Source organism: Salmo salar, chromosome 05, assembly GCF_965601325.2.
Source record: "Salmo salar chromosome 05, fSalSal1, whole genome shotgun sequence".
In the NCBI taxonomy this organism is placed as follows: Eukaryota; Metazoa; Chordata; class Actinopteri; order Salmoniformes; family Salmonidae; genus Salmo; species Salmo salar.
The window spans coordinates 75,238,999-75,260,341 of NC_138295.1; the positions used below are offsets into that span (position 1 = coordinate 75,238,999).

The 21,343-nt window shown below is 48.1% G+C and overlaps 3 protein-coding genes across 3 annotated transcripts; 2 read left to right on the forward strand and 1 right to left on the reverse strand.

Moving 5' to 3' along the window:
- The first annotated feature begins 830 nt into the window (after nucleotides 1-830).
- On the forward strand, nucleotides 831-9,550 carry LOC106592116 (dual specificity protein kinase CLK2). The gene is made up of 11 exons (XM_045718849.2): nucleotides 831-1,331; nucleotides 2,835-2,925; nucleotides 3,395-3,461; nucleotides 3,561-3,677; nucleotides 3,845-4,011; nucleotides 4,462-4,556; nucleotides 6,254-6,383; nucleotides 6,478-6,560; nucleotides 6,995-7,074; nucleotides 7,442-7,532; nucleotides 8,642-9,550. The coding sequence occupies exons 1-11, from the start codon at nucleotides 1,266-1,268 to the stop codon at nucleotides 8,816-8,818; spliced, it is 1,164 nt and encodes a 387-aa protein (XP_045574805.1). The 5' UTR covers nucleotides 831-1,265; the 3' UTR covers nucleotides 8,819-9,550.
- A 4,216-nt stretch (nucleotides 9,551-13,766) lies between these two features.
- On the reverse strand, nucleotides 13,767-15,439 carry LOC106592117 (uncharacterized). The gene is made up of 4 exons (XM_082974949.1): nucleotides 14,922-15,439; nucleotides 14,343-14,818; nucleotides 14,051-14,138; nucleotides 13,767-13,850 (listed from the first exon to the last, which is right to left on the reverse strand). The coding sequence occupies exons 2-4, from the start codon at nucleotides 14,534-14,536 to the stop codon at nucleotides 13,767-13,769; spliced, it is 366 nt and encodes a 121-aa protein (XP_082831075.1). The 5' UTR covers nucleotides 14,537-14,818; nucleotides 14,922-15,439.
- Nucleotides 15,440-15,691: 252 nt separating this feature from the next.
- LOC145850333 (complexin-3) lies at nucleotides 15,692-20,816 on the forward strand. Its single transcript, XM_082975564.1, has 4 exons — nucleotides 15,692-15,974; nucleotides 16,078-16,557; nucleotides 16,762-16,849; nucleotides 17,998-20,816. The coding sequence occupies exons 2-4, from the start codon at nucleotides 16,364-16,366 to the stop codon at nucleotides 18,217-18,219; spliced, it is 504 nt and encodes a 167-aa protein (XP_082831690.1). The 5' UTR covers nucleotides 15,692-15,974; nucleotides 16,078-16,363; the 3' UTR covers nucleotides 18,220-20,816.
- Nucleotides 20,817-21,343: the final 527 nt, after the last annotated feature.

Consider the following 21,343-nt stretch of genomic DNA (forward strand, 5'->3'; position numbering starts at 1 on the left):
CACCACACACACAGCAAACTTTAAAGGTACAATCCTGAGTTTGTGTCAGCCCAACAGCAGCCCACCCACTTGGTTTGGTGTAAAGCTTAGAGATGTGTCTAGTCGTGCTTGGTAACATTATTCCTAAAAAAGTTTCAGAAGTTGCACCTGTGCTTGTAGTGGAGAGATGCACTACATGGCAGTTTGGAACTCAGTAGGGAGTGTTGAAACTGAGGGCAGACACTTTTTACGCGCTACACCCTTCAGCACTCGGCAGTCCCGTTCTGTGAGCTTGTGTGGCCTACCACTTTGCAGCTGAGCTGTTGTTGCTCCTAGACGTTTCCACTTCACAATAACAGCACTTACAGTTGACGGGGGCGCCTCTAGCAGGGCAGACATTTGACAAACTGACTTGTTGGAAAGGTAGCATCCTATGATGGTGCCACGTTGAAAGCAGTTCTTTGTGTAGGTGAAGAATATAAATGACTGGGTAATTTGTACATTTTTAAGTTCCTCCCTGGTATATATCCGGAGAGTTAACTTCCTTGCAATTGCTTGAATAAAATCTTAACTTGAAAACGAGCTCTGCCTGATCCTTGGAACAAGTTTTTCTTCAACAGTATACACAGAGGACAGGTGTAGAAAAGCACTATGCCAGAGTGCAGGGGTTAAGGAGGTGACAGGAGTGGCAGGGAGGGAAACTAAATATGCCCCTCATACACTCACACACACCTACACTCACACACACACCACATCTTGATTCTGGTCTCAGGATTTTCCCTGGGGGGTGTGACCAAAGGTTATTATTAGTGTCCGTCTCAACTCTCTCTCTTTCTCTCTCTCAATCTCCTGTATCCTTCTCATATCTCTCCTTCCCTATCTACTTTTTCCTTATCTGTCTATCTGTCTGTCTCTTTGCTTCTCTGTTCCGTCTTCATCGGTTTATCTAATCTGTCTTTTTCTCTCATCTTGTTTCATTTGTACTTCACTGTCTTACTTTTGTCTCTTCTCTGCCACTTTTTTTCCCTTTTTGCTGTTTTCTCTTCCCTCTGTTTACTTTTGTCTGTTCTGTCTTTCTCACTCTTAGTATTAGTTCTGTCTTTCTCTGCACTCCTTTTTGCTCTGTCATTAGTTTCTGTCTCCTCTCTTCTGTCGTCTTTCCTTTTCCTGTTTCACTGTTTGTGGACTTTATCCTTCTTTCTTTGCTGTCTTCTTTACCTACGTTGTATCTTCCTCTCCCCTCTTTTTCCTTATCTTCTTAATTCCCTCTCTCTCTGTTCTGAGTTATGGGGAAGACAGAGTTGTACTCTGTGTATAAGAGCTTTCTGGACTGTATCTGCCTCTGCCTCTCTGTGAGTACCCATCTGCATCTTCCCTCCTCTTCCTCCTCGTCTGCTTCTCTTTTCCATTTTCTCCTTTCCTTTCCTTCTCTCTTCCATCCTCTCCCATCCTCTCCTTTCCTTTGCTATGCACTGTTCATATGTTCACTGACTTTTTCTTAATGTTTGAATTCATTTAGTTGTGTTTTGTGAAGTTTGATACAGTGCCGTTTTATTCCTGGGAACCCTTCACTCTCTCTACCTGTTCTGCCTCTCTACCACAACTCAGAGAGAGAGAGACAGATAGTCTCTGTGTGTGTGTACCTACTTTGTATGATTTACATTCAGTCTGTAAGCCACCCTCTAAGTCAGAGAAAGTTGCCCGCTCAGCACTCTCTCTTTCTCTCTCACTCTCTCTCTTTCTCTCTCACTCTCTCTCTCTCTCTCTCGCTCTCTCTTTCTCTCAGCACTCTCTCTTTCTCTCTCACTCTCTTTTTCTCTCAGCACTCTCTTTCTCTCTCGCTCTCTCTTTCTCTCAGCACTCTCTCTCTTTCTCTCAGCACTCTCTCTCTCTTTCGCTCTCTCTTTCTCTCAGCACTCTCTTTCTCTCTCGCTCTCGCTCTCTTTCTCTCAGCACTCTCTCTCTTTCTCTCTCACTCTCTCTTTCTCTCAGCACTCTCTCTCTTTCTCTCTCACTCTTTCTCTCAGCACTCTCTTTCTCTCTCACTCTCTCTTTCTCTCAGCACTCTCTCTTTCTCTCTCGCTCTCGCTCTCTTTCTCTCAGCACTCTCTCTCTTTCTCTCTCACTCTCTCTTTCTCTCAGCACTCTCTCTCTTTCACTCTCACTCTTTCTCTCAGCACTCTCTTTCTCTCTCACTCTCTCTTTCTCTCAGCACTCTCTCTTTCTCTCATCACTCTCTCTCTTTCTCTCAGCACTCTCTCTTTCTCTCTCTCTCTCTTTCTCTCAGCACTCTCTCTCTTTCTCTCTCTCTTTCTCTCAGCACTCTCTCTCTTTCTCTCTCTCTTTCTCTCAGCACTCTTTCTCCTTGTGATGTTGTGGTATTAATAACAGTCTTAGAATGTAGATGGAAATAGTCACAGAGCTGCTCCATGCAGGCCAGCCAGTCACTTGACATTTCTCATTTAGGCCCTTTAACACCAGCACAGGACATGGAGAGGGTTTAGGGCTCCACTCTACTGTATGTACAGATAACATAGTCCACTACTGATATAGTCCACTAGTGTATACTCTGTTTAAATTCAGTTCACCAGTTACTTGCTACAGGTGGCAGTCCCAAGTCATTACATTCATCAGGAATGGACTGTTTTCTTAAAGAGTTAGAAGGAGTCTGTGGAATTGGATAACATCATCAGGGGCTTGCAACACTAGTCCTCAGCTTACAAGCATTTTAGATTATTAAGCAGCTGGTATGTCAGCTGTGTGTGTGTTATTGAGAGGCTCAGTCCAACTATGCTGACGACTTTTGCCCTGTTGTCCCCTCCTCTAAACCCTTGACCCTGACCTCTGACCCCTAGCGGAGCAGCAGTGAGGGGAGAGGGAAGAATGAGAAGGCCCCTGACGATGGTCACCTGGCCTACCAGAATGGAGACGTTCTACAAGAGAGATGTAGGCTATGTTTACCTTCTCATCTACTAGTCCTATCCCTCCCCCTATCCCTCCACCTATCCCTCCACCTATCCCTCCCCCTATCCCTCCACCTATCCCTCCACCTATCCCTCCCCTATCCCTCCACCTATCCCTCCCCTATCCCTCCACCTATCCCTCCACCTATCCCTCCACCTATCTCTCCACCTATCCCTCCCCTATCCCTCCCCCTATCCCTCCACCTATCCCTCCCCTATCCCTCCACCTATCCCTCCACCTATCCCTCCACCTATCCCTCCCCTATCCCTCCACCTATCCCTCCACCTATTCCTCCACCTATCCCTCCCTATCCCTCCCACTATCCTCTAGTCTTCACACATTTAAAAGACAGGATAGGTGAATGTTTTCGAGCCCTCTCATAAAGAGACTCCTCTACTTCCCAGTCTTTAATTGAATTCCCATGCCTCCATCTCTTCGTCTTCCCCATCAGATGAGGTTATCAGTCTGTTGGGAGAGGGCACCTTTGGGAAGGTGGTAAGGTGTGTGGACCATCGCAGGTATGAGAGGCATTTATAAAATACACATGCACACTGGTAGAGCATCAGGTGGAGCGTGTGCCGGTTGTTAGCTAGCTATTCTCTCTGTCTCTCTCTCAGGGCTGGGGCACGTGTAGCTCTGAAGATCATTAAGAACATGGAGAAGTACAGACAAGCTGCTAAACTGGAGATCAATGTCCTGGAGAAAATCAAGGAGAAAGACCCACACAACAAACAGTATGGAGTCTGATGAACCAGTAGAACGTTTGAGAAGTAGTTTCCCTCACCTTCTGTGGCTTTCTCTTTACTTCTCTTTTCTTTCTTCCCCCCCCTCTCTCGCTCTCTCTATCTGTCTGTCTCTCGCTCTCTCTATCTGTCTGTCTCTCGCTCTCTCTCTCTCTCAGTCAATGTGTTCAGATGCTGGACTGGTTTGACTACCATGGTCATGTGTGTATCTCCATGGAGCTGCTAGCCCTCAGCACTTTTGACTTCCTGAAGGGGAACAGCTTCCTGCCGTACTGTATGGATCACATCCGCCAGATGGGCTACCAGATCTGCCTCGCCGTCAACTGTGAGTGTGTCACACACATATATGTATGCCCATGTGCATGCTGGTAGCTCTCCAGAACCAGGGTTGGTGGTGACTACTTCCATAGACTATGACATTACTTACCAGGGATTATTTGGTGTCTGGTATTGGTCTCTTTGACCAGAAGAGGGCGCTGGTTCATTGATGTGGCTCAGTCTACTAGCCTAAAACTCAACTCTGGGCCTCAAAGCCAGTTCCACTGCTTTTTTCATTGTTCCCCTCTAATCAGGGACTGATTTAGAGCAATTATGTATCAGGTAGAACAGAAAAGCAGCAGGCTCCGGACCTCGTAGGGTGAGAGTTGAATACCGCTGGTCTACTACAAACTGTAGAGGAACTCCTATGTGCAGCAAGTGCAACGCTGGGCAGTTCCACCTTGGCTGTCCAGGTATTATCATGATGGATGCATGGTTTATCTGTTTCCCTATGCAGTTCTCCATATCAACAAGCTGACCCACACTGACCTCAAACCTGAGAACATCCTGTTTGTCAACTCTGACTACACCATCACTTACAACGCTGAGAAGGTGAGAGGGAGGGCTTTATCCTTCCTTCTTCACTCTCTTCTTTAACTACGCTGTATCTGGGGGTTTCTCCTTTGGGCAAAAAAACGTCCTCTGTCCTCTCTCCTCCGTCCTCTCTCATCTGTGACCCGGAAACCGATAAGTGGTTGAGGAGTGTGTCAATTTATTAGTAGGCAAACGGAAGAGTGTCGTCCTCGATAGCCACTTTTCATTGAGGATACTCATGTCTACCATATCCTACCACAGAAGAGTATTGACATCTGCCCCACTCCCTTTGAAATATACAACACCCCCTTTGAAATATACCACACCCCATTTGAAATATACCACACCCCATTTGAAATATACCACAGCCCATTTGAAATATACCACACCCCATTTGAAATATACCACACCCCATCTGAAATATACCACAACCCATTTGAAATATACCACACTCCATCTGAAATATACCACACCCCATTTGAAATATACCACACCCCATTTGAAATATACCACACCCCATTTGAAATATACCACACCCCATTTGAAATATACCACACCCCATTTGAAATATACCACACCCCATTTGAAATATACCACACCCCATTTGAAATATACCACACCCCATCTGAAATATACCACACCCCATTTGAAATATACCACACCCCATTTGAAATATACCACACCCCATTTGAATCAGATTTGGTTTTGTCAGAGGAGAAAAACATGCACACTTTAAAAACAATATGCTACGTATTATTTTAACCATAAATTGTTTTGCATCTTAATTTGTTTTGATCACTTGAAACATTTATTTTCGGATCCACCCCTGTAAACGTCATTTGCCTGATGAGTGGAGAAGGACTGTCTCATTTCAACCAAGCACATTTTCATCCACGGTCACTCTCCTTGCCGATTCTCCTAGATTACATTTTACCTTTTTCAAAATGAGGCGAGAGAGGATGGAGGATAGAGGATGGAGAATAGGGGGCGGAGGATAGAGGATGGAGGATAGAGGGAGGAGGATAGAGGACGGAGGAGAGAGGACGGAGGAGAGAGGACGGAGGAGAGAGGGCGGAGGAGAGAGGACCGAGGAGAGAGGGCGGAGGATAGAGGACGGAGGATAGAGGGCGGAGGATAGAGGACGGAGGAGAGAGGGCGGAGGATAGAGGACGGAGGAGAGAGGGCGGAGGATAGAGGACGGAGGATAGAGGGCGGAGGATAGAGGACGGAGGAGAGAGGGCGGAGGATAGAGGACGGAGGAGAGAGGACCGAGGAGAGAGGATGGAGAGAGGACCGAGGACCGAGGAGAGAGGATGGAGGAGAGAGGGCGGAGGATAGAGGGCGGAGGATAGAGGACGGAGGAGAGAGGGCGGAGGATAGAGGACGGAGGATAGAGGGCGGAGGATAGAGGACGGAGGATAGAGGGCGGAGGATAGAGGACGGAGGAGAGAGGACCGAGGAGAGAGGATGGAGAGAGGACCGAGGAGAGAGGATGGAGGAGAGAGGGCGGAGGATAGAGGGCGGAGGATAGAGGACGGAGGAGAGAGGGCGGAGGATAGAGGACGGAGGATAGAGGGCGGAGGATAGTGGATGCAGAAGGTGAGCAAATCTAATTGATAAAATGCCTGTATCTTCCTTTCCCCTCCTTTCTTCTTGTCTTCTTCTTTCTCCCCCCTCTCTCTGTCCCCCCACCTCTCTTTCTCTCGCTCTCTCAGAAGCGGGATGAGAGGAAAGTGAAGGATACAACAGTAAGGCTGGTGGATTTTGGCAGTGCCACGTTTGACCACGAACACCACAGCACCATCATATCTACACGCCACTACCGTGCTCCTGAAGTTATTCTGGGTAACATACACACATCACACATACACACATCACACTCACACACTCTAATCTTGGACTATTGGCTAGCTGAGCATTTATTACTGTTCCAACTCAGAGCTGGGCTGGAGTCATCCGTGTGATGTCTGGAGTATCGGCTGCATCCTGTTTGAGTACTATGAAGGCTTCACCCTATATCAGGTACTGTGTGTTTGTGTGTGTGTGGACGTGTTTAACTATACTTGTGAGGACCAGAAGTCCCTGCAAGAATAGTAAACAAACAAACATTTGACCAACTGGGGACATTTTGTTAGTCCCCACAAGGTCAAATGCTATTTCTAGGGGGTTTAGGGTTAAAGTTAGGGTTAGCGTTAGGAGTTAGGGTCAGTTTTAGGGTTATGAGCTAGGGTTAGGATTAAGGTTAGTGTTAAGGTTAGGGTTAGAGTAAGGGTTAGAGTTACGGTTAAGGGTTAGGGGTTAGGGAAAACAGGATGTTGAATGGGACTGAATTGTGTGTCGCCACAATGTTAGTTACAAAAGACTGTGTGTGTGTTTGTTGTTTGTGTGATACAAGTGAAAGTGAACTAAGTTGGGAGATTATAGCTTCTGCTGACCAGTGTTTGTGTTTGTCTCAGACCCATGACAACCAGGAGCACCTGGCCATGATGGAGAGAGTACGGGGACCTCTCCCCTCTACGATGATCTGCAAGACCAGGTAACACATGATGACAGTTACACACACACACACACACACGCACTCCTCATGGACACACATACACACTCCTTATAGATACACATACACACTCCTTATAGATACACATACACACTCCTCACAGACACACATACACACTCCTTATAGATACACATACACACTCCTCACAGACACACATACACACTCCTCACAGACACACATACACACTCCTCACAGACACACATACACACTCCTTATAGATACACATACACACTCCTTATAGATACACATACACACTCCTTATAGATACACATACACACTCCTTATAGATACACATACACACTCCTCACAGACACACATAGTATACACTTTGTCTGATTTGCCCTTTCAGGAAGCAGAAGTATTTTCACCGCAGGCGTCTGGACTGGAACGATAACTCCAAGGCAGGACGATACGTCAAAGACCACATTAAACCTCTATGGGTAAGTTACCCCTGAGATAAAGACACTCTAACCTGAGACTGGACTGGTAAAGCCTTAGATACTTGACACCTAAAGACACCAGTCTCAACGTCAACAGTGAGGAGGCGACCTTCTAGGCAGAGTTCCTCTGTCCAGTGTCTGTGTTCTTTTGCCCATCTTAATCTTTTATTTTTATTGGCCAGTCTGAGATATGGCTTTTTCTTTGCAACTCTGCCTAGAAGGCCAGCATCCCGGAGTCGCCTCTTCACTGTTGATGTTGAGACTGGTGTTTTGCGGGTACTATTTAATGAAGCTGCCAGTTGAGGACTTGTGAGGCATTTGTTTCTCAAACTAGACACTCTGATGTACTTGTCCTCTTGCTCAGTTGTGCACTGGGGCCTCCCACTCCTCTTTCTATTCTGGTTAGAGCCAGTTTGCGCTGTTCTGTGAAGGGAGTAGGACACAGCGTTGTACGAGATCTTCAGTTTCTTGGCAATTTCTCGCATGGAATAGCCTTCATTTCTCAGAACAAGAATAGACTGACAAGTTTCAGAAGAAAGGTCTTTGTTTCTGGACATTTTGAGCCTGGAATCGAACCCACAAATGCTGATGCTCCAGATACTCAACTAGTCTAAAAAAGGCCAGTTTTATTGCTTCTTTAATCAGCACTACAGTTTTCAGCTGTGCTAACATAATTGCAAAAGGGTTTTCTAATGATCAATTAGCCTTTTAAAATGATAAACTTGGATTAGCTAACACAACGTGCCATTGGAACACAGGAGTGATGGTTGCTGATAATGGGCCTCTGTACACCTATGTAGATATTCCATAAAAAATCAGCCGTTTCCAGCTACAATAGTCATTTACAACGTTAACAATGTCTACACTGTATTTCTGATCAATTTGATGTTATTTTAATGGACAAAAAATTAGCTTTTCTTTCAAAAACAAGGACATTTCTAAGTGACCCCAAACTTTTGAACAGTAGTGTAGATGCCTTAGATACTTGACACCTGAAGATACCCTCTAACCTGAGACTGTACAAAGATACCTTAGATAACTTCAGAGAAAAGACGTCCTTATTGATGTCTTTGTGTTAACTGACCCCCCCCCCCCCCTCTCTATTTCAGAGATACCGGTTATCAGAAGCTAAGGAGCATCATCAGTTCTTTGACCTGTTGGAGAAGATGCTGGAGTACGAGCCCTCCAAACGCCTCTCTCTCTCCTCCGCCCTACGCCATCCCTTCTTCCTACCACTCCGTAGGGGCAGCAAGGCCTGGGAGAGCACCCGGAACATCTGCCGATGACACCTGACCTTTAACCCTTGACATGGATGCGAGGAAGGACAGCCCGAGCATGTCATACAACGTGCCGTTGTAATGTGTCAGGAAGTCGTGCTTTGTGACAAATTGGTGTCCGGAATCCCTGTGCATTATGAGGGAAATAGGCTAATCTGACCTCAGTGTCTGGTCAAATGTATCCTTCTCCACCTTTAACATAAAAAATGGAATGGAGAGAGTCTGTCACTTCCCTTTAGGGTTTGATTCAGTGGAGGCTGAGGGGAGGACGGTGAATAATAATGGCTGGAACGGAGTGAATGGAATGGCATCAAACCAGGTGTTTGATGTATTTAATACCATTCCACTAATTTCGCTCCAGCCGTTACCAAGAGTCCGTCGTCCCTAATTAAGGTGCAACCAATCTCCTGTGATTTGATTGGCAGTCTCCTTATGCTGATTGACACAGTGGAGGCGGGCCTAGTGGCAGTGAAACATACATTATGAAAGTAGACTACACTGTTATAACTGTAGCATAACATTACACACACACACACACACACACACACACACACACACACACACACACACACACACACACACACACACACACACACACACACACACACACACACACACACACACACACACACACGCTCTCTCTCTATCTACTACAGTTTTATATTTGTAACTCTGTAACTGGAGATTGTTGTTGACACTTTTGTTTATGAGTTGTATAAACTGTTTATTAATCTATAATAATGACCTCTTTTACTGTTGCATTTGCACAGATGGGCTCATTGCTCGCTACAACACACACAAACACACACACACATCACACACACACACACACACACACACACACACACACACACACACACACACACACACACACACACACACACACACACACACACACACACACACACACACACATCATTTATTTTTGTAACACTAACTGGAGATATTGGTGGAATGACTTGAATAAACGGTTTATTTATGGTGCTATAATAATATGAACCCTTCTACAGATATATATCCTACTAGCTGAGTCACACAGACACCAACACACCACCCTGTGCACCATCTGGACCCTGGACTCAGAATATGATTGAGTGCAAGCTTAGTAGGGAGCATGGTCATAAGGCTATATACTGTAGGTATGTGAGAGAGGGAGCGAGCAAGTGGAAGAGCGAGAGAGGCAGGGAGGGAGAGAGAGAGAGAGAGAGAGAGAGAGAGAGGAAGAGAAAGAGAAAGGGAGGGAGTGAGAGAGAGGTAGAGAAAGGGAGTGAGAGAGAGAGAGAGGGGAGTGAGAGAGAGGAAGAGAAAGGGAGGGAGTGAGAGAGAGAGAGAGGGAGCAAGAGAGAGGAAGAGAAAGGGAGAGAGAGAGAGAGAGAGAGAGGAAGAGAGAGAGAGAGAAGAGATAGTCTTGACTTTCTTCAGCCTTGGCAGTGCTGAGAGGAGGCTTTAAGGCAGTGTGTAGGTGTCTGTATGAGACCCTTCTTCCAGAATGGTGTGAGTTACTTGTAGGGCTGTTGTGGTGATCCGAATGTGTGTGAGTGTGTGTGTTTTCCCTTTTCTTGGCAGTGCTGAACGTAAACACAGTCTGAAAGGCAACGTAGGGTGTTAATGTGTGTGAATCAGTCTAACATCAAAGCTGAGTGAGACCTCACCGGTCTATATCTGAGTGTAGAGAGAGACACTGACGGAGGAAGTGTGTGTGAATCAGGCTAACATCAAAGCTGAGTGAGACCTCACCAGTCTATATCTGAGTGTAGAGAGAGACACTGACGGAGGAAGTGTGTGTGAGTCAGCGTGTGTGTGAGTCAGCGTGTGTGTGTGACCAACTATTAGTTGCATGTTTTGGACAGGCCTCTTTATTCTCATGTGTTTGAGTGTGTGAAGCTCACAGGGGAAGCATGGTAATATCATGGAGTCATGGTAATTCACACACACTAACATTAGACAGCCCTGTTATTGTACTGGTCTGAAAGGAATGACCTTAGTACATTCCTGACCTGTGCGTGTGTATAAGAGAGAAAGAGGGAGAAACAGAGGGTGTGTGTGTGTGTGTGTGTGTGTGTGTGTGTGTGTGTGTGTGTGTGTGTGTGTGTGTGTGTGTGTGTGTGTGTGTGTGTGTGTGTGTTCTAGTCAGGCTGGACACTGATCCACAGTGGAATCCCTTAAGAAGCTCTGACAGCAGTGCTCCTGCAAGCTCCAACACACATTCACCACAGGAGGTTGGTGGCACCTTAATTGGGGAGGACAGGCTTGTGGTAATGGCTGGAGCAGAATACGAGGAATGGTATCAAATACATTAAACACCTGGTTTCCATTTGTCTGTTCCAGACATTATTATGAGCCGTCCTCCCCTCAGCAGCCTCCACTGACATACACACTTTACACCCTGCTAACCGTCCACCTTCCTCCTGGCTATAAATGGACTCTCTACCACTCCTGACCTACTGGACTCCTTAATGTCTTGCTGTCCCATGTGTCCCTGTACTCTGTCTTGTTCCCCCTTATGTTCTCTTGATGTTTTTAGTGATTGTCTGTCTGCTGTCTCTGTTTCTCTCTTCTTGATGTCTCTGTTGTCTCTTGTCTTATTATTAGTATGTTGTTGTTTGTAAAGTGTGTTGTGACTTTGTTAAACAAACTTTAAATAAATTCAGATTTTATTCGATTTTTTTACAAACACATTACACAGTTCGTATAACTTCTATATACATTTAAATAAACTCAGATTTTATTAGATTTTTTTACAAACACATTACACAGTTCGTATAACTTCTATATAAATTGAAATAAACTTCGATTTTATTCTATTTTTTTACAAACACATTACACAGTTTGTATAACTTCTATCTTTATCATGAGAGATCCCATGTAAGTACTATTCTCCTCACAGTAGTTTCTAAGTATTATTTCCCTCTAAAGACACTGTAGTGTCCCAGGCCCAGCATCTGTGTGGTACAGTGAAAGGTGTTAACGTTGCCCGTTGACTTATCTCATCCACTGTGGCAGTAGGATGTCGTCAGTTTCAAATTTCTCCCCCTAACGGTTATAATTATAGAAGAGCTGATCCTAAATCTGTGCATAAGGATCTGTGACAGAGGGGCTGTGGGCTCTCTCCTCCATCTCGTTAAGGAATTAATGGTGTCCTCATCTGTCACAAACCAAGGCCCAGGGGGTTGGAGGTGAAGAGGGGGGAGGGGGGAAGGGAGAGAGGGAGGTTGGATTGACTTTGGGAGATGGCGAACCTTGAGGGCCCCACACACACTCTCCCTCCATCCCCCATGTCCTGCCAAATATGTCCTGGCTGAGCTTGAACTGTACAGATCTACTATCTTCATTTCATCACTATGTTGTCGCAGAGAGTCTTCCTGCGCAGCAGGAAATGCAAACTTGTAGAGTGTTCAAGGTTTAAAAAGGCTTCTAAAGTTTGTAATTCCCACTTAAATATGTTAGATTTGATTTGCCCTAATGACCAATGTATTAACCCTTACAAAATTGTCCATTAATTATAACCCACATAATATTTCACATTTCCTGTTGCTGCAGGATCATTTCCCTGCTGTGAGAAACTGGTCAAATGAAGATATCTGTAGCGATTCCTGATGTAGCAGGAGAAGATGAATGGACACCAAGCCAAAGGGAACAGCTGACCACCTGATGTCCTTCTCAGGGTTCTGTCTGAGCTTTATGTCTCCTTTCTTTGTGTTTTTAGATTGTGTAACGCTATAGCACACACACACACACACACACACACACACACACACACACACACACACACACACACACACACACACACACACACACACACACACACACACACACACACACATACACATACACATACACACACACCCATACACACACACACACACACACACCCTGCCAAATATCCTAGCATGCCTGGCACTAGACACATGGCTAGTAAACTAGACTCTCTGTGTCATGAAAGCTGCTCTTTCTGTCCATCTCACAACAGACCTGAGATAAACAGGGGTCATATCTCTTCTTTCACTGCTCTCTACTCCCTCACCATCCCATCCCTCCATCCATCCCTCCATCCCTCCATCTCTCCATCCCTCCCATACCTCCATTCCCCATCCCTCCACCCATCCCCATCCCTCCATCCATCCCTCCCATCCCTCCATTCCTCCCATCCCTCCATTCCTCCATCCCTCCATCCCTGCATCCCTCCATTCCTCCATCCCTCCATCCCTCCATCCATCCCTCCATCTCTCCCATCCCTCCATTCCTCCATCCCTGCATCCCTCCATTCCTCCATCCCTCCATTCCTCCATCCCTCCATCCCTCCATCCATACCTCCATCCCTCCATCCATCCCTTCATCCCTCCATCCCTCCATTTCATCCCTCCATCTCTCCATCCCTCCCATACCTCCATTCCCCATCCCTCCACCCATCCCCATCCCTCCATCCATCCCTCCCATCCCTTCATCCATCCCTCCCATCCCTCCATTCCTCCATCCCTCCATCCCTGCATCCCTCCCATCCCTCCATTCCTCCATCCCTCCATCCCTCCATCCATCCCTCCATCTCTCCATTCCTCCATCCCTGCATCCCTCCATTCCTCCATCCCTCCATTCCTCCATCCCTCCATCCCTCCATCCATACCTCCATCCCTCCATCCATCCCTTCATCCCTCCATCCCTCGATTTCATCCCTCCATCCCTCCATCCCTCCCATCCCTCCATTTCATCCCTCCATCCCTCCCTTTCCATCACCTACTCTCTCTATCTGCTGTGTCTGAGTACCTGGAATGACTTGCCCTGTCAGTCTCAGGTGGTTTACATAAGAAACCAATTGGGGAAATGCCTGTAGAGTGCACACTGTTCTGTTTCCAAGCCTGTTGAAGATCCATAATGGTTGAAGCGGTGCTGTTTGAAACTAGGGGCTAGGGTCTAGGAGATAGGGGCTAGGAGACAGGGTCTAGGAGATAGGAGACAGGGGCTAGGGGCTAGGGTCTAGGAGATAGGGGCTAGGAGACAGGGGCTTGGAGCTAGGGTCTAGGAGATAGGGGCTAGGAGATAGTGGCTAGGAGATAGGGTCTAGGGTCTAGGAGATAGGGCCTAGGAGATAGGGGCTAGGAGATAGGGCCTAGGAGATAGGGGCTAGGAGATAGTGGCTAGGAGATAGGGCCTAGGGTCTAGGAGATAGGGGCTAGGAGATAGGGGCTAGGAGATAGGGGCTAGGAGAGAGGGGTATAATTTGGTCTGCTAATGCAACACACTAACCTTGGAGAGCTGGTACTTCTTCCTGAAGTGATCCCTCATGGCGGCTCTCTCTGCGTGCTTCTGAGCATTCAGGGCTTCCCTCAGCTTCCTGGAATCAACACAACAATTACATGTAACACATAGACAGACACACACACAAACATAAATACATCCCTGCCCTAAAACCCATCACAGCCAACCCCCAACCTGTCTGTTACGAAGCTGGTTTTCATCCATAATCTCCTCATGGTGTTGTTTCTAATCTCCACATTGACCACAGTGGTCATGTTCTAGTTATGTTGCAGTCACTCACCTCTCCTTCTCCAGGTCAGTTTGGTAGGAGCGTATGACGGAGGTCTGTCCTGTCCGTGGAGGGCTGCTCTTTACTCCTCCTGTCCCCCTCTTGGCCCTGCGCCTGGCCCACACCTCTCTCTCCTTCACTCCTGTCACACAGCTGGACAGCATCTTCATGGGCACCGCCAGAGACTGCTTCACCATAGTATCCATGTCTCAGGGTGTGTGTGTTAGGGTGTGTGTGCGTGTGTGTGTGTGAGAGAGAGAGAGAGAAAGAGAGAGTAAGTCCAGAACTCTCTGTAGTGTAACCTATGTGTCTTACTTCACACTCAGAAGCATCAAAGAGCGTCCTTTTTCATTCATGTTCTGTAGGACATATGTTTGTGTCTGTGCGCATCTCCCACATCTTCCTCCTTGAGGTTAGCTGGCTTGGGGACACTCACTACAGTACAGACAGCCAGTGTATTCATAGACAATGACTCAGGGGCTCAGTACCTGCAAGGACAAGGACACAGACAGGCAGTTAGAGATTACACCCAGACAGCATGTGCAGCGTTTCAGATAGACACACAACAAGCCCAGTCCAGTACTTCCTTACCCAGACATCCACAATAGGCCTGAGCCTCAAACACCCATAAAGTCCATAGAGCTTCAGCCAGAGGCCATATACTGCAGCTAACCGTGTCCCATAGTCCAGTTCCACAAAGCCTTGAGGTCAACTGAAGGCAATGAGAAGAGCAACTCCACAGACAAAGTTCTTCCTGCTCTCCTTTCCTGCTCTCCTTTCCTGCTCTCCTTTCCTGCTCTCCTTTCCTGCTCTCCTTTCCTGCTCTCCTTTCCTGCTCTCCTTTCCTGCTCTCCTCCACTCTTTGTGCTGTGTGTTCTATTGCCCTCTCAGGTGAAAATGTCAGCTTTCCTCCCTGAGGATCTACTACTCCTGATCACAGCTGGTTAAACCTGATCGAAGATCACTTTGTCTGTCTGCCTTCTAATGGTTGGACATTGGGTATTGGGATTGCATAAACAGATCCCAGACCTGTGCTTAGGGCATCGTCTACTTAGAAGGCGTGAGGGATGGTAACTTGTTGGAACTTTTTAAAGGTAATAATATCCTGCCATCCTTTCTGTTTGTCACACAAGCACACAGTCAGTCAGGAGAGAGTCTAACCCAACATGACATCAGCTAAAGTGTCTCTAAATCTGCTTCATCCACAGGGTGCAGTCCCTGTTTCTGCTAACGAGATTCCCCTCGTTAAGTCCATAAGGAGGTCATCTCGGGGGGGGGGGGGGGGGGGGGTAATGGTAAAGAGGGAGGGGTATAGAGGATGAGGGGGGGTTGAGTAGTAGATCCTCGGGGAGGAAAGCTGACATTTTCACCTGAGAGGGCAATAGAACACACAGCACAAAGAGTGGAGGAGAGCAGGAAAGGAGAGCAGGAAAGGAGAGCAGGAAAGGAGAGCAGGAAAGGAGAGCAGGAAAGGAGAGCAGGAAGAACTTTGTCTGTGGAGTTGCTCTTCTCATTGCCTTCAGTTGACCTCAAGGCTTTGTGGAACTGGACTATGGGACACGGTTAGCTGCAGTATATGGCCTCTGGCTGAAGCTCTATGGACTTTATGGGTGTTTGAGGCTCAGGCCTATTGTGGATGTCTGGGTAAGGAAGTACTGGACTGGGCTTGTTGTGTGTCTATCTGAAACGCTGCACATGCTGTCTGGGTGTAATCTCTAACTGCCTGTCTGTGTCCTTGTCCTTGCAGGTACTGAGCCCCTGAGTCATTGTCTATGAATACACTGGCTGTCTGTACTGTAGTGAGTGTCCCCAGGCCAGCTAACCTCAAGGAGGAAGATGTGGGAGATGCGCACAGACACAAACATATGTCCTACAGAACATGAATGAAAAAGGACGCTCTTTGATGCTTCTGAGTGTGAAGTAAGACACATAGGTTACACTACAGAGAGTTCTGGACTTACTCTCTCTTTCTCTCTCTCTCTCTCTCTCACACACACACACGCACACACACCCTAACACACACACCCTGAGACATGGATACTATGGTGAAGCAGTCTCTGGCGGTGCCCATGAAGATGCTGTCCAGCTGTGTGACAGGAGTGAAGGAGAGAGAGGTGTGGGCCAGGCGCAGGGCCAAGAGGGGGACAGGAGGAGTAAAGAGCAGCCCTCCACGGACAGGACAGACCTCCGTCATACGCTCCTACCAAACTGACCTGGAGAAGGAGAGGTGAGTGACTGCAACATAACTAGAACATGACCACTGTGGTCAATGTGGAGATTAGAAACAACACCATGAGGAGATTATGGATGAAAACCAGCTTCGTAACAGACAGGTTGGGGGTTGGCTGTGATGGGTTTTAGGGCAGGGATGTATTTATGTTTGTGTGTGTGTCTGTCTATGTGTTACATGTAATTGTTGTGTTGATTCCAGGAAGCTGAGGGAAGCCCTGAATGCTCAGAAGCACGCAGAGAGAGCCGCCATGAGGGATCACTTCAGGAAGAAGTACCAGCTCTCCAAGGTTAGTGTGTTGCATTAGCAGACCAAATTATACCCCTCTCGCCTAGCCTCTATCTCCTAGCCCCTATCTCCTAGCCCCTATCTCCTAGACCCTAGGCCCTATCTCCTAGCCACTATCTCCTAGCCCCTATCTCCTAGGCCCTATCTCCTAGCCCCTATCTCCTAGACCCTAGGCCCTATCTCCTAGCCCCTATCTCCTAGACCCTAGGCCCTATCTCCTAGCCACTATCTCCTAGCCCCTATCTCCTAGGCCCTATCTCCTAGCCCCTATCTCCTAGGCCCTATCTCCTAGACCCTAGCCCCTATCTCCTAGCCACTATCTCCTAGCCCCTATCTCCTAGACTCTAGCCCCAAGCCCCTGTCTCCTAGCCCCTGTCTCCTAGACCCTAGCCCCTGTCTCCTATCTCCTAGACCCTGTCTCCTAGCCCCTATCTCCTAGACCCTAGCCCCTAGCCCCTGTCTCCTATCTCCTAGCCCCTGTCTCCTAGCCCCTATCTCCTAGACCCTAGCCCCTATCCCCTAGCCCCTAGCCCCTGTCTCCTATCTCCTAGACCCTAGCCCCTATCTCCTAGACCCTAGGCCCTATCTCCTAGCCACTATCTCCTAGCCCCTATCTCCTAGGCCCTATCTCCTAGCCCCTATCTCCTAGGCCCTATCTCCTAGACCCTAGCCCCTATCTCCTAGCCACTATCTCCTAGCCCCTATCTCCTAGACCCTAGCCCCAAGCCCCTGTCTCCTAGCCCCTATCTCCTAGACCCTAGCCCCTGTCTCCTATCTCCTAGACCCTGTCTCCTAGCCCCTATCTCCTAGACCCTAGCCCCTAGCCCCTGTCTCCTATCTCCTAGCCCCTGTCTCCTAGCCCCTATCTCCTAGACCCTAGCCCCTATCCCCTAGCCCCTAGCCCCTGTCTCCTATCTCCTAGACCCTAGCCCCTATCTCCTAGACCCTAGCCCCTAGCCCCATACACATAACCCTTAAAGCAGTGCTGGGTCACCATTTATCTGTCTGGCATCGTCCCAGTTCTGATACTGACCATGTTTCTTACTTCGGGGATTTGAGACGGAAGTTAAAAATGGCAGGACTATATTTAAACTGTATTTTTTCTCGTCACCCTACCCCTCTCTTCCCAACTCTCTTCCCAACCCCCAGAGTTCCAAGGACACCAGCCACCTGAGTGCGGCGCAAGGGAAAGTGGCACTCCCCCGTCAACTGGCTAAACTGATTGGACCTGAGACCCCGGCCAAGGACGATGGCTGCAGCCTGCTGAGTGCCTTCCAAGGCCTCAACTTCAACATGGGGATGCTTGGAGGCAAGCAGACCAAGTCGTCCACTACAATGTCAGTCAACGGAGAGGCCTGCAAAGTCATGTGATCAAAGAGAACATACTAGATACTACACATTTTTTACATTTTTACATTTTAGTCATTTAGCAGACGCTCTTATCCAGAGCGACTTACAAATTGGTGCATTCACCTATAATATCCAGTGGAACAACCACTTTACAATAGTGCATCTAAATCTTTTAAGGGGGGGGTTAGAAGGATTACTTTATCCTATCCCAGGTATTCCTTGAAGAGGTGGGGTTTCAGGTGTCTCCGGAAGGCGGTGATTGACTCCGCTGTCCTGGCGTCGTGAGGGAGCTTGTTCCACCATTGGGGTGCCAGAGCAGCGAACAGTTTTGACTGGGCTGAGCGGGAACTGTGCTTCCTCAGAGGTAGGGAGGCGAGCAGGCCAGAGGTGGATGAACGGAGTGCCCTTGTTTGGGTGTAGGGCCTGATCAGAGCCTGAAGGTACGGAGGTGCCGTTCCCATCACAGCTCCGTAGGCAAGCACCATGGTCTTGTAGCGGATGCGAGCTTCGACTGGAAGCCAGTGGAGAGAGCGGAGGAGCGGGGTGACGTGAGAGAACTTGGGAAGGTTGAACACCAGACGGGCTGCGGCGTTCTGGATGAGTTGTAGGGGTTTAATGGCACAGGCAGGGAGCCCAGCCAACAGCGAGTTGCAATAATCCAGACGGGAGATGACAAGTGCCTGGATTAGGACCTGCGCCGCTTCCTGTGTGAGGCAGGGTCGTATTCTGCGAATGTTGTAGAGCATGAACCTACAGGATCGGGTCACCGCCTTGATGTTGGTGGAGAACGACAGGGTGTTGTCCAGGGTCACGCCAAGGCTCTTAGCACTCTGGGAGGAGGACACAAGGGAGTTGTCAACCGTGATGGCGAGATCATGGAACGGGCAGTCCTTCCCCGGGAGGAAGAGCAGCTCCGTCTTGCCGAGGTTCAGCTTGAGGTGGTGATCCGTCATCCACACTGATATGTCTGCCAGACATGCAGAGATGCGATTCGCCACCTGGTTGTCAGAAGGGGGAAAGGAGAAGATTAATTGTGTGTCATCTGCATAGCAATGATATGAGAGACCATGTGAGGATATGACAGAGCCAAGTGACTTGGTGTATAGTGAGAATAGGAGTGGGCCAAGAACAGAGCCCTGGGGGACACCAGTGGTGAGAGCACGTGGTGCGGAGACAGATTCTCGCCACGCCACCTGGTAGGAGCGACCTGTCAGGTAGGACGCAATCCAAGCGTGCGCGGTGCCGGAGATGCCCAGCTCGGAGAGGGTGGAGAGGAGGATCTGATGGTTCACGGTATCAAAGGCAGCAGATAGGTCTAGAAGGATGAGAGCAGAGGAGAGAGAGTTAGCTTTAGCAGTGCGGAGAGCCTCCGTGACACAGAGAAGAGCAGTTTCAGTTGAATGCCCAGTCTTGAAACCTGACTGATTAGGATCAAGAAGGTCATTCTGAGAGAGATAGCAAGAGAGCTGGCCAAGGACGGCGCGTTCAAGAGTTTTGGAGAGAAAGGAAAGAAGGGATACTGGTCTGTAGAATCAACCTGCAACATGCTAAAAACATGCATAATGCCTAAATGATGAAAAAGAACATTTTAACACAACGTAGCAGCAGATTGGAGGGAACACATTGGCAGACGACTTTGTCACAGTTGTTCCTCTATCCCTTTATCTCCTTATCTGTCTTTAACTCTCTTTCTCTCTCTCTCCACCCTTCTCTCTCTCTCTCTCTCTCTCTCTCTCTCGCTCTCTCTTCACCCCTTTTTCCCTCTCTCTCTCTTCTCCCCTCTCCCTCTCTCTCTCCCCACCCCTCTCTCTCTCCACCCCTCTCTCTCTCTCTCTCTCTCTCTCTCTCTCTCTCCTTCACCCCTTTCTCTCTCTCTCTCTTCACCCCCTCTCCCTCTCTCTCTTTCTCTCTCTCTCTTCACCCTTTCTCTCTCTCTCTTTTCACCCCTCTCTCCACCTCTCTCTCTCTTTTTCTCTTTCTTTACCCCCGCTCTCTCTCTCTTCACCCGCCTCTCTCTCTCCCTCTCCCTCACGCCAACCCCCCACCTCTCTCTCTCGCTCTCTTTCTCTCTTTCTTCACCCCCGCTCTCTCTCTCTTCACCCTTCTCTCTCTCTTCACCCGCCTCTCTCTATCCCTCTCTCTCACTCAAAACCCCCCTCTCTCTATCTCTTTCACTCTCTCTCACTGAGTTATCTGCTGATCAGACTGTTGACAATAGAGCCAGGCTGTGAGGATGACTCGTCAGGGGAAATGATGTCATGAATGACGTCATCCCTGTGTCACTGATAGTAGGACATGGCTGTCATTGTTACTATTTGCATAGAACTGGATTGGACCATACAGAAACTAACTGGATGAAACTGGATTGGACCCGTTACAGATCATTAGGCCCATTTGGGCCCACACACGGGGAAGGAATCCTAACAAGATAATAACCTTAAGCGTTGTTTTCACATTTACTTCATTTTTCAGTTCCTAGTTCCCAAATATTTGTCTTGTTAATCTTTGTTTTGTACAACCTTTGACTTTTGTGGTGTATTTTAGTCAAACGCTGTCCTTATTATGTTGTTACAAAGAAACTGTTAATAAAGACGAGTTTGGTACTGACGTACTACAGAGATGTGTGTGTGTGTGACTATGGGTGTGTGTGAGTGTGTGTGCATGTGTGTCTGTGTGTGACTATGAGTGTTTGTGACTGTGTGTGCGTGCGTTAATCCTACACCATTCTGACATTGTTGTTGTGCTATGTTTCTCTTGAACTTTGACCTTCTGAGACATAAATCATCACCTCTATCAGCTCTATTAGAGATGGAGGACAAACAGGCGAAGGAGGAGAGGAGGGAGGGATGGAGGACAAACAGGCGAAGGAGGAGAGGAGGGAGGGATGGAGGACAAACAGGCGAAGGAGGAGAGGAGGGAGGGATGGAGGACAAACAGGCGAAGGAGGAGAGGAGGGAGGGATGGAGGACAAACAGGCGAAGGAGGAGAGGAGGGAGGGATGGAGGACAAACAGGCGAAGGAGGAGAGGAGGGAGGGATGGAGGACAAACAGGCGAAGGAGGAGAGGAGGGAGGGATGGAGGACAAACAGGCGAAGGAGGAGAGGAGGGAGGGATGGAGGGATGGAGGACAAACAGGCAAAGGAGG

What these genes read in the sequence shown, in the direction of transcription:
- LOC106592116 (XM_045718849.2), top strand. Translation starts at nt 1,266, where the DNA reads ATGGGGAAGACAGAGTTGTACTCTGTGTATAAGAGCTTTCTGGACTGT. An exon ending in AAGGCTTCACCCTATATCAG is followed by an intron (nt 6,561 to 6,994) that starts GTACTGTGTGTT and finishes TGTTTGTCTCAG; the next exon opens with ACCCATGACAACCAGGAGCA. An exon ending in ACGATGATCTGCAAGACCAG is followed by an intron (nt 7,075 to 7,441) that starts GTAACACATGAT and finishes TTGCCCTTTCAG; the next exon opens with GAAGCAGAAGTATTTTCACC.
- LOC106592117 (XM_082974949.1), bottom strand. Translation starts at nt 14,536, where the DNA reads ATGGATACTATGGTGAAGCAGTCTCTGGCGGTGCCCATGAAGATGCTG. An exon ending in ACTGACCTGGAGAAGGAGAG is followed by an intron (nt 14,139 to 14,342) that starts GTGAGTGACTGC and finishes TGTTGATTCCAG; the next exon opens with GAAGCTGAGGGAAGCCCTGA. An exon ending in AGAAGTACCAGCTCTCCAAG is followed by an intron (nt 13,851 to 14,050) that starts GTTAGTGTGTTG and finishes CCTATCTCCTAG; the next exon opens with CCACTATCTCCTAGCCCCTA.
- LOC145850333 (XM_082975564.1), top strand. Translation starts at nt 16,364, where the DNA reads ATGGATACTATGGTGAAGCAGTCTCTGGCGGTGCCCATGAAGATGCTG. An exon ending in ACTGACCTGGAGAAGGAGAG is followed by an intron (nt 16,558 to 16,761) that starts GTGAGTGACTGC and finishes TGTTGATTCCAG; the next exon opens with GAAGCTGAGGGAAGCCCTGA. An exon ending in AGAAGTACCAGCTCTCCAAG is followed by an intron (nt 16,850 to 17,997) that starts GTTAGTGTGTTG and finishes CCCAACCCCCAG; the next exon opens with AGTTCCAAGGACACCAGCCA.